General features: G+C 29.5%; 1 protein-coding gene across 1 annotated transcript; it reads right to left on the bottom strand.

Annotated features, from left to right (window-relative positions):
- Positions 1–10,112: 10,112 nt before the first annotated feature.
- On the bottom strand, positions 10,113–14,419 carry LOC111029562 (LETM1 domain-containing protein 1). Its single transcript, XM_022308602.1, has 7 exons — positions 13,791–14,419; positions 11,724–12,033; positions 11,480–11,664; positions 11,184–11,297; positions 10,837–11,008; positions 10,608–10,754; positions 10,113–10,396 (listed from the first exon to the last, which is right to left on the bottom strand). The coding sequence occupies exons 1-7, from the start codon at positions 13,886–13,888 to the stop codon at positions 10,214–10,216; spliced, it is 1,209 nt and encodes a 402-aa protein (XP_022164294.1). The 5' UTR covers positions 13,889–14,419; the 3' UTR covers positions 10,113–10,213.
- Positions 14,420–14,512: the final 93 nt, after the last annotated feature.

Raw genomic sequence — 14,512 nt, forward strand, 5'->3', positions numbered from 1 at the left:
AATGTTTTTTAATTAATTGTTATACATAGATCAAATGAGATTTAAAAAATATATTATGTAAATATTAAAACTGTGAATTATGTGTACCTACCTAAATATCTGATATAGTAACATTTATCGATTTACTCAATTAAAAGAAATTTTTAAAAACATGATTCACTATTATATTATATAGGTTAGTCAGTGGTCTGGTGATCACTAAACCTATTCTATATTTTATGACAGTAATCAAATGTACTTATTAATATATCCCGACCTATATTCGTGCTGAATTGCTGAATGCATCAACATATTTACCACTGCACTTATACCATTCATCCTTTGCATCCATTCGTTTAAAAATTACCTTTTCTAAAATATTAATTACTATGTAGTATAGGTGTTATGATATACCTACATAGGGTATTTATAACACGACAGACAATAATATATATATATATATATAGGTAGGTAGGTAGGTAGGTAGGTAGGTACATACAAATAAAGTGAACTAAACTTCCAAAAAGGTAATACGACTAATGCACAAGTCATAGGTATAATATATCTTAGTTATAAATGTGTTCGTAATTGATTAGGTATAATGAATTATAACAATATCACAAATGTATAGGAGTAAAGTACATGAAAATAATACTTTAGAGAAAATGACTTTTCTTTTTTCTTTTAAGGTGAATGTGCGATTAGTTTTAAAACATTCCAACTACTCCATAAATATAATTGTGATTATGGTATTACAAATAGATTTATCAATGATTTTAATTTAAAAGATGACTTTTAGTTTGCGGATTACTTCTACTTTATACGAGTTATAACCAAGAGCTATTTATAGTTCATGCAGTTATGAGTTTATGACTTACAAATAACTTATCAAAATCTAGTATATTTAGTGTTATATTAAATACCTACTTATCATACATGGAAAGTTACAATTTTGGGGAGTAATACAAATGTTACTACAATAATAATTAATACTATACCATTTCTACTTAATACCTAAATCAAACATAGGTACTTTACAGTATACACTTTGTTGTTAGCAAAATACTACTGATATAATACGTGTACTGTATATGTAGTATACAGTTTCGCATAAATCAAGCAAATGACATTTATAAAATATTATAAACCATGCATGAACCCTTTATTCATTAATAGGTACCTAGCTAATGCATTTATATTTATATTTTAAAATACCGCTTGGGTGTTTATACCATTATAATGACACCTGTGGTAGTGCAAATTATTAACTTATTTTTTAAATGAGAACCATACTAGTTTACTCTAAAGTCTAAATTGTTAACAAGATTGGATTCGGAATGGGAGCACTCGGCAATGTAGGGATGTGCTCTTCCCGTTCGCCAAAAAAAAAATAATAATAATTAAAAATTGACACTTTTAATTATTTATTTTTTATTTATTAAAGAAGAAAGCCTCGATGACGTGACCATTGGCTTGTTTTAAATAATATGGTACTAAGATAATTCAAATTAAATTTTACAATCCAATATCTTTCATAAGTAAAAATATTTCTCGATGGATTTTTCGTCGGGGACCAGTGCGTCGTGAAGGTGTTCAGATATACGTATAATGTATTTTTGCAGGGGCCTCTCTACATTCAGTAATGATATGTTTAATAGAGGTTGGATACCTGCATCATGTGTAATATATAATTTATTAAAATGTACTAAATAAAAATATTTTATTTGTGATTGAAGTAGTTTTGTAGAAGTAAATAATTATTAAATATCTAAAACTACAGTTTTGACTCATCAATTGGATTTCCCTTTATAACATTTTAATACATATTATACTATAAAACAATTATATAATACATACAAAAATAATGTACACAATTTAAAAAAAAAATTTTTTTCCATATAATTATTATAATTACTATTATAATACAATTGTATAGGCACTATATTATAATAAGAGTTAATACGTTTACCAACTGAGCTAAGCAACTGAGGAAATTGGCAATACAGTATGATTTTTTTATAATGGTTTTATATTTCATTAATTTCTTATGTACGATGGTTTCAATAATAATTAAACATTCTGTATAGCTAGAAGACATTTTTTCTAATTTCAGTGTCCCCTTTTAAAAGATTCTGAAACTTTCCTAAATTCCCTGGATTCATAAGCTGATGATATTGTAGAAAATTGTAATGTATCTAAATCGATATTAAAACCTATAGGCCAGCGGTTCCCAAACTTTTTTAGTTCACGGCACCCTAAAAATTAAAAAAGTTAATTGCGCCTCCCATAAATAAATAACTATTACGGAAATCCCCGAATCAATTATATTATTATATACCCAATAAGACTTAAAGTAATACTGACATTTTTTTAGAATAGTTAAGAAGTTTCAACAAAACTTTATTGTTTATTAAAAAATATCAATCGCCTCCCCTGTCAAAAGCTTGAGTTTTCCCAGGGAGGCTTGCCTCACAGTTTGGGAACCGCTGCTATAGGCTATTTAATTTTAGATTCTGAGACAAGCGATAAATGTATTTATTTCACAATAAAGTTTACCTAATTTTCTTTTATCACTAAAGCAGTAAAGCTTGATTTTTTATTACCCACCCTTTTGAAGTTCAATTGTTTCCTCTCAAATGTTCACAAAATATATCAAAATCATAAAACTCTGTAGTTAATAATTTTAAAAATTTTCAATTTTTAAGGCTAGGGCTTTAGAACTGAATACAAGATTTCTCATAATTAATAGTGCTTACTGAAATCCAAAAATCTAAGAAATATACAAGAACAATTTTTTAATTTGTAGTACAAATTTTGACAAAATTGGATATTTAAACTAAGTACAATAGTTTTAGTTATTTTATTGTAATTCCAAAGTATTAGTCGTGACTTGAGGGGATTTCAAGCTTTTATAGTATTACGAAAATATTATAAGTATTATTATATTTTAAGTTGATGTATGAGGAACAACTTGCCGACTGCAACAGGTATCTGCGTATTGGGCCCATCAGTTATACATATAGAAAGAGACTGTATATAGTTAAACTTACATCATATTACACATATTATTATGAACTCAAAAGTCGTTGTTAACGTAATCCACAAGATAGTCGGATAGGTACCTATTTAACATACTAATAGTTGTCCGCTGCAAGTAGGTATATATTGTAAATATTATAACATGCAACTGAATACATAGGTAAGTACGCAGCACGCGTGAACTGTATAGGTATTAGGTAGTAGACACTCGAGAGCGGAATGCGTGCGCGTGTTCGTAGAACAATTAATATATTATTATATATAGTAGGTACACTAACTATTTAAATAACAATTATATGGAACAACTTAAATAAAAGTGTAACTTACATAATATGAGTACTGACTACTGAGTAGTATGGGTATATACACTACTCGGTACTCGTATGGCGCACCTATATATATATATTTATATGTTAGAGTACGTCAGTATTAAGAAGTTTTTAGTTTTTTAGTTCAGTATTTGAAGCTTATACGTTTACCTGCGTAGCTATTAGTTAAGTATTACTTACCAAGTGAATAACCGCGTATAAATTACTATTTTAGAAAACAAGAAAAAAGATCAGAGGAGCAAGAACTATTTTTGTAGGGGGGAGGGGACAAAACATATTAAGGGTCTAACTATTAGTCTGGGCATTATGAAGACCCGTCGTAATATACTGCCGAATCAAACGAGAGGGGGGGTAAGAGGGATAGATCCCCCATTACCTTTTTTTCTTTAATATTTCAATTACATTTTTGCATATTGTTCTAAAATGCTAATGAAATTAATTTTGTTTTATCTTTTTCTCAAAACCAGGCCTATGAGTGTAAATTATTACTACCTAGATTCTAGACTCAATCCAGGAACTAGGCTATTATTATTAATATTTAGTTGCTTATACAAAATATACGGGAATTACCCCTCTCCATGATCGTGAATATTCAACAACAAGTAACAACATCCTACTTACATAACCAAAGGGTCGGCCAAAACGTATTAATACGTATTTCGCTATATGTCATCATAGTTATCCAATTCATCGATTATAATTAAAATGGTCATAATATTTTATAATCACAGTGTTTATTATTACAATTTTATTATTCCAGAGTCGTCTCAATGACTTGGCCACTATGACTGTTCATCGTGGGGTTATAAAATATATAACCTCCAACGAAGTACTGAACGAATTGTGAAAAAAACAAAATAATTGATATTATATTATTATGCCTAACCAAAAATTATGTTAAGTAATGCATGTTAAAAAATCAGCCCCCCCCCCCATGACAAAATCATTTTGCCGCCACTGCATAATGCATAATAATAATACCTACATCATACTATTTACGTACAAATATATAGTACGCGTTTAAAATTGTTTTATGAACAAAAATGATTAACTTTTTCTTTTGTGAACCGGATCTACCTAACGGCCCATTCCGAGTCCTGATTCAGCACCTTTTTCAATCCTTGTATTAGAACATAACTTTAAAGCACAATGAATTTCATTAAATTTCTGTAGACCCAAAGCATATCACATTAGCACAAACAGCATATTATATAGCATTATGCAGTACTGACATTAATTCTTAGGTCTGTAATGAAAAAAACATGTTGACAAAAAATAATAAATGAGTAAGTAGGCAAGTTACTACCTATATAGTAATTATTAACACTTTTTTGATACTAACTTATTTAATAACATGTATTTTATATTAGTATTTGGTATATTATTGTTTGGTATAAATTTAACCAGTCTGTTCAGCTGCTAGTTTACTTATTATGCACTTTTTTTACAATATAAAAATTAAATTACATCATAGGTCAGCGATTCACAGCATTTTCATATCCGCACACGCACACCACCTACACACTTCAGACATTTTTTATATACCTACCACTTGACCAAATAACATTTTTTTTTTTTTTGGAATTCTATTTTATTAGGAAATTATGATAATATAGTATGTTTCATGAAGAACGTAGATTTCTAAATGCTGGGCAATTTTTTGTTGTTAGGTTGGTAGGACTTTTCTTATGATTTTTGTTACCTATGGGCTATGGTTGCTGAGGTTTTTAGTGATTGGCCGATATATTGTGTATGTGTATTTTGTTTACTTGTCGTCATAGAACGGAATACAATCGAGGCGTCGAGCAACGTGTTTTGTCCATTCAAATCCATTATAGGCACAGCGAGTGCGTTACGGTAACTGTTGGAAAACTTTTTACGATCCTCGGACACCTTGAAGGACCAACCGCAACAACAATAAAGAGACCGGTCAGTAAATTTGAAGGGACAGGGTCAACTGCGAAATTATAAGAACCTTTGGAAGCTTCAAGAGGACACAGTTTTTTTAGAAATCAAATGGATCTAAACCAACTTGGTAGACCCATTAGATATATTATTATCAAACACAATATCCGACCGATGTGTCAATGGACAAACTGTATAATATCAGACAATATACTGGGAAGATCCGAAGATGTATCTGACCACATACCAGAAAAATCTAATGTTTTCAAAATGTAACAATTTGCAATTGGTGGCAGCATAGCACCGATACCCTGAGCCAGCGTTTCCCAAAGTGTGTTTCGCGGAACCTTAGGGTTCCGTGGGACAACGTCAAGGGTTCAGCCAAATGTATGTGATTATTGAGGAAATTATGTTTATTTAATGTTTGTTATTTAAAAAAAGAGTTTTGATTTAAAATGTCTTTTTTTAAACTAAGTTTAATAATGAAAAGTCATTAACAGTATCGTTAAAATATTATCTAGACTTGAGAGTTTAGAGAATTGGTTTTCCATTTTTTTATTTAGAAAAATTGTAGTTGAGTTGAATTAGACATTGGGGTTCCGCGAAAAATAAACAATTTTTTAAGGGTGCCGTGGTCTTCAAAGTTTAGGAACCACTGTCTTAAGCTGGCTTAAGCTACCTATATAGTTAGCAATGTTTGGCGGATCAAATCCGACTCAGCTCTCACAAGATTTCTAATGCCGATATTATATTGTTGTGGTCGATACACGTTTGTACTTAAAATGTACATTATTATTAATTCCAAATCGGTTTCTTAATTTTTTGCTTAAAGCGAAACGTCCTAGAACATGCGTTGTATCTTTATTCTATGGTTAAGAGGTCGTGGTACCCAAAATGATTAACTAACTAATTATGTAACTTACTTAATGTAAGTAGTTCACAAGTAAACTAATAAATTGCTGACATATAGGTATCTAGCTGGTTTTTCATGATGACAACAATTTAAAATTTTTATTTAAGTGTTATACAAAAACACATGAGAACTGTTAACTATTTATTGTAATTAAATAACATTTTATTATCAGATTACAAAACAATATCTAATCGGCTAGGACTCAGCGCTATTTTATTATTAATTGCATCCAAATTGAGTGGTATGTCCCGATGAATGAATAACCCGTTCATTTAGCCTATCTCTTAAATGGAAAACAAATTAAAAATATTCTGCACAGTTTGATTATAACTTTTGTAATAAATATATCCTAGTATATAACTTCATTCGTATTTGATAACAAATAAAATCACGATATTTATTAATTAAAAATTTTGACAATTGAAGGGACGACAATTTTTTACCAAACAATATGTATGATAAAATCAGCTTTTCTTAATCATGTAAAAACACAAAATTCAACATAGACGAGATACGAGTCAATTCACAATTGGAAGGGTCTGGATCCCCTCCTCCCCGTAAATATGCCACTGAGGTAGATCCTATTTTAAGCTGTGTAGTCAGCGGCAGGTCGACTAATCAGTAATCACATAGATAATTTCCTAAAAGACTGTTCTTATAATCTTGTTTTTTTTTTAAATATTTTATATTGTTACCAATTTACCATTCTTTATTTATTACTTATTAAAATAAAGTTTTCTATGTATTTATTCTTTAAATATGTTTTTGTCTAATTGTGCTTTCTTAAAAAATAAAATATCATTATATAAATATATTAAATGTTCAGACTTTTAAGTGTATATGTTACTTTGTAGTATAATACTTGTAATATTTCAATATTTATGTAGAAATTGAGATTGGACACCTATATATTTTTAATTTAGAATTACCAATGTGATAACCATCCTTTAACAATCGTAAAATACTAAAATGGTAATTTTAAGTTTTGATGACAGCAATCGGTGCCACGCCTCATTCGGAAGCTGGGAGCGATTGTTCGGTACGTATCGTAATCAATGTATCAATAAAGATAAGAAAGAGGCTCTATTCGGCGATCACATTGCCAGGCTTCAATTTTTATTTTAGTATATACGTAACCGGCGTAACGAGCGCATTCGGCCGTCTTTTTCTTCTAATGTGCACAATATTGTTACAAAATAAATTAAAGTTCTCAAGCGTAAAATCGTTTTGTGATTCAAAGTACTTGTTTTCACACTGCGTAACANCACCTGTCTCCAGTTGTACCACCTGTCCAATACAATAAAATAAAATGTCACAGTTATACTATGTATTCGATTAGTTTCTCATAATAAGACTTGAAATTTTGAAGTAGTTGTTTGCCATAGAGAAAAAACTATATTAGTTTACTATTATTAATTTTGTTCTTCTGTATTTTTAAGTATATCCACTTCAATTATAGTTGGCTCGAATTCATAAAGACAGTGATGCCGACAGTGACGGTTTTTTAAAAATAATTTCACTCTCCCAAACGGTATAAATAAACGTTGCCCATACAGACTATTCATTTTTTGGTCAAAATGAATCCACTAGGCACTAGCCCCAAAATTGTACACACATATTTTTTGGGATCCTAGACTGGTTGTAATTGTGTAGAATAGAAGCCAATGGTTACAGCGGTTATATATAGAAAAACAGGGGCATCCCTAGACAGTTTTCAAGGGGGGCGAACCTATAAATTAAAAATTTTGATTATTTTGTTGACAATGAGTTATTTTAAACATTAAAAATTGTTAGGGAGGAAATGATCCTTCAACCCGCCCCCTTCCTTGGATACACACCAGTGGCTAGCAAATGCATTAGTGAGTTAAATACTGTCGAGATTAACCATGAGTTGTAGAAGCGTTTTGAGACCCCCGGTCCAGATAGACTCCTAGACTCTAGTTATACCTACTTGAGTAGTACCTATATTTAAATCAATAAAAGGAAAGGCGAATGGTGGCTACGAATTTTATATTTTTTTAAAAATCTTTATTTTTGCACCTAAGGGTTGGCCATTTGATGCACTATTTCTCTTGCATTTACCTTAAACTTATAAAAAGTTAAGTGTTAATAATTTTTTATGATTGATCGTAGTAAAAAATGTTGAAATGTATTATGACGACGGGATATTCGATATTACATCAAACAAAATATAATGGATAACCATCTATATTCTATATAATCAATGAATTGTTACGTATTTATCAAAAGATATTGGAGGTAGAAACTTTAAATGAACCACCTTTTTGAGAAACGACGTAAGTCACAAAATATCTCAAATTGAGTTATTGAGTGGAATGTGTTATCAAATGATAGACGGATCATGTCTGAATATTTGCAAAAAAAAGTTTGATTTTACCACTAAATAATCAGTATGAAAGAGATATAAGTATATAACCGTGTGTCCGTGTATCACTGGTAATGTACCTAAAAAAAGTTTTTTCTTGTTTTCTCAGAATTACATTTTATGGACTTACGTCGTCTCTCAAATAGATGGTTCAAATCGGTGTTGGTGAGTTGCGGCCGAATCCCTAAATAACGTATGAGTTACGGCCCGGGCTTATGAGAGGTGCATACGAATTTCGGCAGTGCAATAATGCATATATTACATAAACAAATAATATATAGTAGATGCTATATATAGTATATAAACACCATGATATAAATTTAATAAATTAATTAGGTATTAATAGTACATATTTTCTAATATTATCTTACCTACATCAATATTTTTTTTGCGTTCCTAGAATATAATATATCATATAATATGATAATAATGTTTAAAAAATAAAAAAAAGCATTCGAATATATAAATATATCACTATACGTTTATACCTCACCTAGTCTAACTATTGTTTTGGTAAAAACTTAAAACTCAACTATTTAACTAAATCAAAATTCTCTATTTCTTTTAGCTTTTGCTTTGTCATCTGTTCTCTAATGCAACCTTCTTTTTCACACATTTTATTTTCCTTAATCCTATACAGGTACATACGTAATGATAATTACCCGGGCCACAACTAACCTATACCTAAAATATTACCGGGCTGCAATTCACCGGTCTCCGATATCGTTAATGACATGCCAGGCCGCGCTACTCCTATAGCAGTTCACACATACCTCATTTACTTAAATTAATATTTTCTATACCTGCTCAATAACATTTTAAAAATATTTATACTAATTTTAAGATATTAATACTAAAGCATTTTAAATTTTATTAGTTTTTCTTTCTTAAAACTGTTAAAAGTTTTTAGGTCAAAAATATTGAAATTTAAAAATAATATTATACACATACCTACATCTTTCCTTTAGCAATTATTCAAAAATGAAAAATATATAATATACATTTTTAACATTTATGTTTTTATGGAATTTGTACTGTAACATTTGTAACTTTATTTTTAAACTTAAATTGAATTTTAACAAACAATATTGTTCAATAGTTGAGCAGAGTATTGCAATATTTTTTCACAAATAAAAGTTTGCGGTGATTATAGCAGCAACAATAATCAAAACATTACTTTTAAAAATGTAAGCTTTAAGGATAAGTCTATGGTTATTTATTGCATTGTTTAATATTGGTATGAAAATATTGATCCTGCGCTTCCAGTACTCAATTCAAATTCCATCAAACATAAAACACAATTTAGCCATTTAAAATATTATCTGTTTCAATTTCATTACCCATTTCATCTATTCAATGGATATTTCAATAATATATTTTTTTCTAAAGTCTCAATTTTAATTTTAAATATATTAGATTGATTTAAAACAAATTTAAAAAAAACTCTATTAACAAAATTACAATGAAACAAAATAAAATATCACCAAGACAGAATATTAATATCACCACTGGATATTAATTTTTTCTTACAAAATATTGATTAACATATGCACTACAAAACAAAAGTACAGACTAGATTTTATTATTATTGTAATTACAATGGCTTATTCTGTCTACGTTTTAAATGATAATTTATTTTACTTTTTAATTAAGCACCATTTATTATTCTGTCTTCCTTAGTATGTCATTTTCTGGTCGATTTAATGCCAATAAAACCTGGCAATGGAGTATACAGCTAAGTGAATCATTATCGATCTTCGAGGAGATCTTTATCCAGTCTTTTAGATATAAGACAAGTGTTTCCCTAGTTGACGAAAAAGGGCTTAAACCTCTAAATAAGCATGCCTGCAACCAAAATAAAAGATTTTCAATTAAACAATTAAAATAATAAAATATTATATTAATTTTTATATTTTAATGGTAAAAACACATGACTATATTAAATATATGATAAGGAATATTGTAATTTATTTGTTTTAGATACAAATGTGTTGCACAACACAATTATTCTTAAATTTAGACATTACATTATTGATGAAATATTTAAATAACATACCCATTTTAACTGTCTATCATTTAATTGATCAGGCCCACCTTCGGATTCTATTGCCTTATCCATAAATTGTATGTATTGTGCTAATTTCTTTAACCTCACTCTTCTTCTCCATCCACGGTGTATGTTATACATTTTTAATAGTACTGTCTTTAATATAAATAATAATAAAAATAATTAATAAAATAAAAATATTTTACTAGCAATACAATTATTTAATTTAAATACTCACAATATGTTGACGAGGCAAAGTACTAAAATGATACGGGAACATAGTAAAAACGGGGATGGCTTGAATAATGTCGTCCACTGGGGATACACCTCCTGCTCCCAAACATTCAATTACCCGAAACCATTTTAAAAGCATATCATCTGAACATTCTTCAGCCATTAAGCTCAAATGCCTAACGTAATAAACAAGCATTCAAATTTACATGCTTTTGTAAATATCATTAAATATAATGAACAAATGTCAAATATGTTCAATATAAAAGTACATCATTATGATTCATTAATATTTTTATATAATTAATATTTCAATTTTTATCAATAAGAATTAAATAAGAAAAATAAACTTACTCAAAAACTCTCATGGTGTGTTCAAAATTGTTCTGTTGATCTTTTATCCAATACTCTTTAAGTTGTTCATCTGACCAAAAATGCTCAGATAGCAAATACTTAGGAAACATGAACCTGAAATTAAATAAAGTTTAATAAAAATGAAATCCAAATGATGGATTGTTGCTTTTATTATTACTCCTACAACAAAACTAACATTTTAATAAACCAAGAATTTTATTTCTGCAGCCAAAAATAATTCTCAATAATGAATAGTGATTATAGTATAACTTAAAAATAAATATACTTTTACTTACGCTAATGGAAACAGAAACAAATTAGTGAATGGTACAGGCCAAAAAATTAGGATCGGTGTCAAACGAACAAGTTGCATTGGTAACCTATACTTCAACTCCAACTCGGCATAAGTTAAGGACGACAAATCAGAACTATAATATTTTTTATAAGCTGACAGTAACACTAGAACATCTTTGTATAGATACTGAAATAAAAAATAAAAAAATGTTATATTTGCTAGCCATTTAAGTAAATATTACTAACTTTACACCCAAAAACACTCAGTCTTGCATATTTTGCAGTAGATGGAGACCATTTTTCAATTCTCTTCGCAAGTCGCATTGTGAAGTTTTTATCATCTAAGATCTTTGTCTCATTCATATTTTGTTTATTGTCTAATTTATTATCATGCTTAACAACAGTGTTATTTAACGAAGCATTTTTTTTTTCAGTAGATTGTAAACATTGGTTAGTACTATCAACACCACTGCCACTTAGATAGGGCGGAACTGCCTGAGGTTTTGTATCTGTTTTCAATGGTTCCTTGCTTGGTAACTGCAAAACTACTGAATTCCTAGAAATAAATTATAAAATAAATTAAATGCTCATTCCCACAAAAAAATATTTTTAAATTTCATTCAACCTAGTGTGTGGCCTTTGCGGTCATGTGAACACGTTTCATAATAATAATATAGACCAACAAAATAATATTAGAGTATTCATTAATTACTTGTGCATAGTCTTATCAGTTTGGGCTTATGACTAGAAGCAAATATGTTTGAACACAATCCTTATGAATTATGCAAAATAATACACTTAGGTCTTCAATAGTTTAACAAAATATACCACTTTAATAGTTAAATGTACTTTCTGAGAAAAATCTAAATACATGTTATTCAATATAACATAAGATTGGCAAAGGTACCTTACTTTTTAATGTGTAGTTCTAGCCAACTAGGTACTTAATTATTAAAATATTTTTATTTTTTCATAATTTTTTCATTTGACCTAAATTAGTCATTTTAAAATACTTAAGAGTATGATGCAAAGAACAAAAGGGTTATTCGTATTACCAGAATTCTGGCCAGTGCAAAATGTTAAAGGGTTTGATTGGTTGTAAAAACATGACATGTTTGTAATCAACAGTATTGTTAAATAACTTATTACAAAACTTGTATAAAGTCTTAACTATTTGAGAAATATTTAAATTTAAGAGCTCAAGATGAAAATAATTTCATTTTAATTTGAGTTTAAAAAATGGACAGTATAAAAAATATTAAAATATTAACAAAAAATAAAACAATTTAGGTACCTATTATGTAGGTATACCTTGTAAATGTAAAAATGTAGAATATCCTCTTTAGGTACCTTATGATTATAATAATCATAATATGCTTTTATCCAACAAAATTATTTTTATTTAAAATAAAGAAGTGTCAATCGGTAGCATAGTATGTACAATAAGTAAATAGGATAAATATGATGGAGAGCATTTACATGATAATAATATTTATGAGGAATGAAGCTATTCAGTGACAGAACCCTGAAGTGGCATTATGGTTAGAGATTTAGTAAATCCCTTTATCAGGGTCTTATACTCTTATTAACTGTCGGATGGGATTATTTGGTGGGTTAGCTCCACCTTGAATGGCTATCAGTGGATTGGTGTCGGTGGCTATTGTGGAGTGTAATTTTTTGTAATGGCTGGATGCAACTGTCATAATGTTTTCCATTTTGAGGTCATTGTGGAGTGAGTTGTTAGAGGCATACCAACAAAATGATTAAATGATATAAAATATAAAAATATGTTAGCTTTGTGACTACCCATGTAGAATACAAGCATGGTATTGACAAAATACAAAAATTATTACAACATTTTAAACTAGGCAAATTTCATTAACAAGTACTTAAAAGAAACAACAATAATAGAAAGTTGGGACTGGGGCAAGTGTGACATAAAAAATGTCCACACAATTGTAGTAAGTATTTGAAAAGAATGCCCCTGCATTACAAGGCATGGTAAAACATTTGGCTAATGACTTATATTTCTCAACAATAACAGTCAGATTAGGTGCCTAACATTTAAAAACAAATTGTTAAGATTGCCAAAGGCTACATCCAAATGCGAAGTAGGGACAAAAAGAAAATTGATAAGTGGACGGTAGAAATGGACTGAAATGGACCTAACCCAACTGGGTAGACCCATAAGACATAATATCAGATATATTTTCAAACATAATATCCAACCGGTGTGTTGATTGATGTACTAATATCAGATAATACTGGGGAAGACGAAGGATCCGCTTTTACGTTCCGCTTTGACACACATACCTGAAAAATCGACTGTTTTTGTACGTTCTGTGTTCAAAATTCAACAATCTGCAATTGGTGGCAGCATAGCACCGAGAGGTGCTGATCATGAACTTCATTGTACGCGGCCAGGCACTAGCTAGCAATGTTAAATCTGATTTGGCTCTCACACGATTGAGAATGCCGATACTATATTGTTGTGATCGAAAAAAGTTTGCGTTTAAAATTTACATTATTATTTCCAAATCGGTATTTTAATTCTGTAGCGAAAACAAAATATAATAATATGAGTATATGACAGATAGCTGGTAGTGATAACGGCACAGCTGATAATGTACTTGGCGTCTTGGTCATGATCGAATGACAGATTATAATATGAAACTGTGTGTACCCGTATACATATATATCATTATTGCCCGTGAGTGAGTACATAGAGCAACGACCATGATGATTAGAGGCTAAGCTCACGGCGTAAATATTATTATTAAACTTATCAAGTGCTATCAACATCAATAAATCAAAAATAGAATTTTTTTTTTCTATTCCTCAATGAAATCCATCATCCAAATTGCCGAACCACTGAGAAACGATCGGTTACCAACGGTCCGGTCCGGTTGACCGTATGAAATTTAGTTTTTCGCGCCGTACTACAATACTATCGATTTCTGTTTAACACGTGCACTATCGATGTTGTAAAAACACGCGATCCTTAACACAAATCACAATACAGTATACAATAATTA

Source organism: Myzus persicae, unplaced genomic scaffold, assembly GCF_001856785.1.
Source record: "Myzus persicae strain clone G006 unplaced genomic scaffold, MPER_G0061.0, whole genome shotgun sequence".
Taxonomy (NCBI): Eukaryota; Metazoa; Arthropoda; class Insecta; order Hemiptera; family Aphididae; genus Myzus; species Myzus persicae.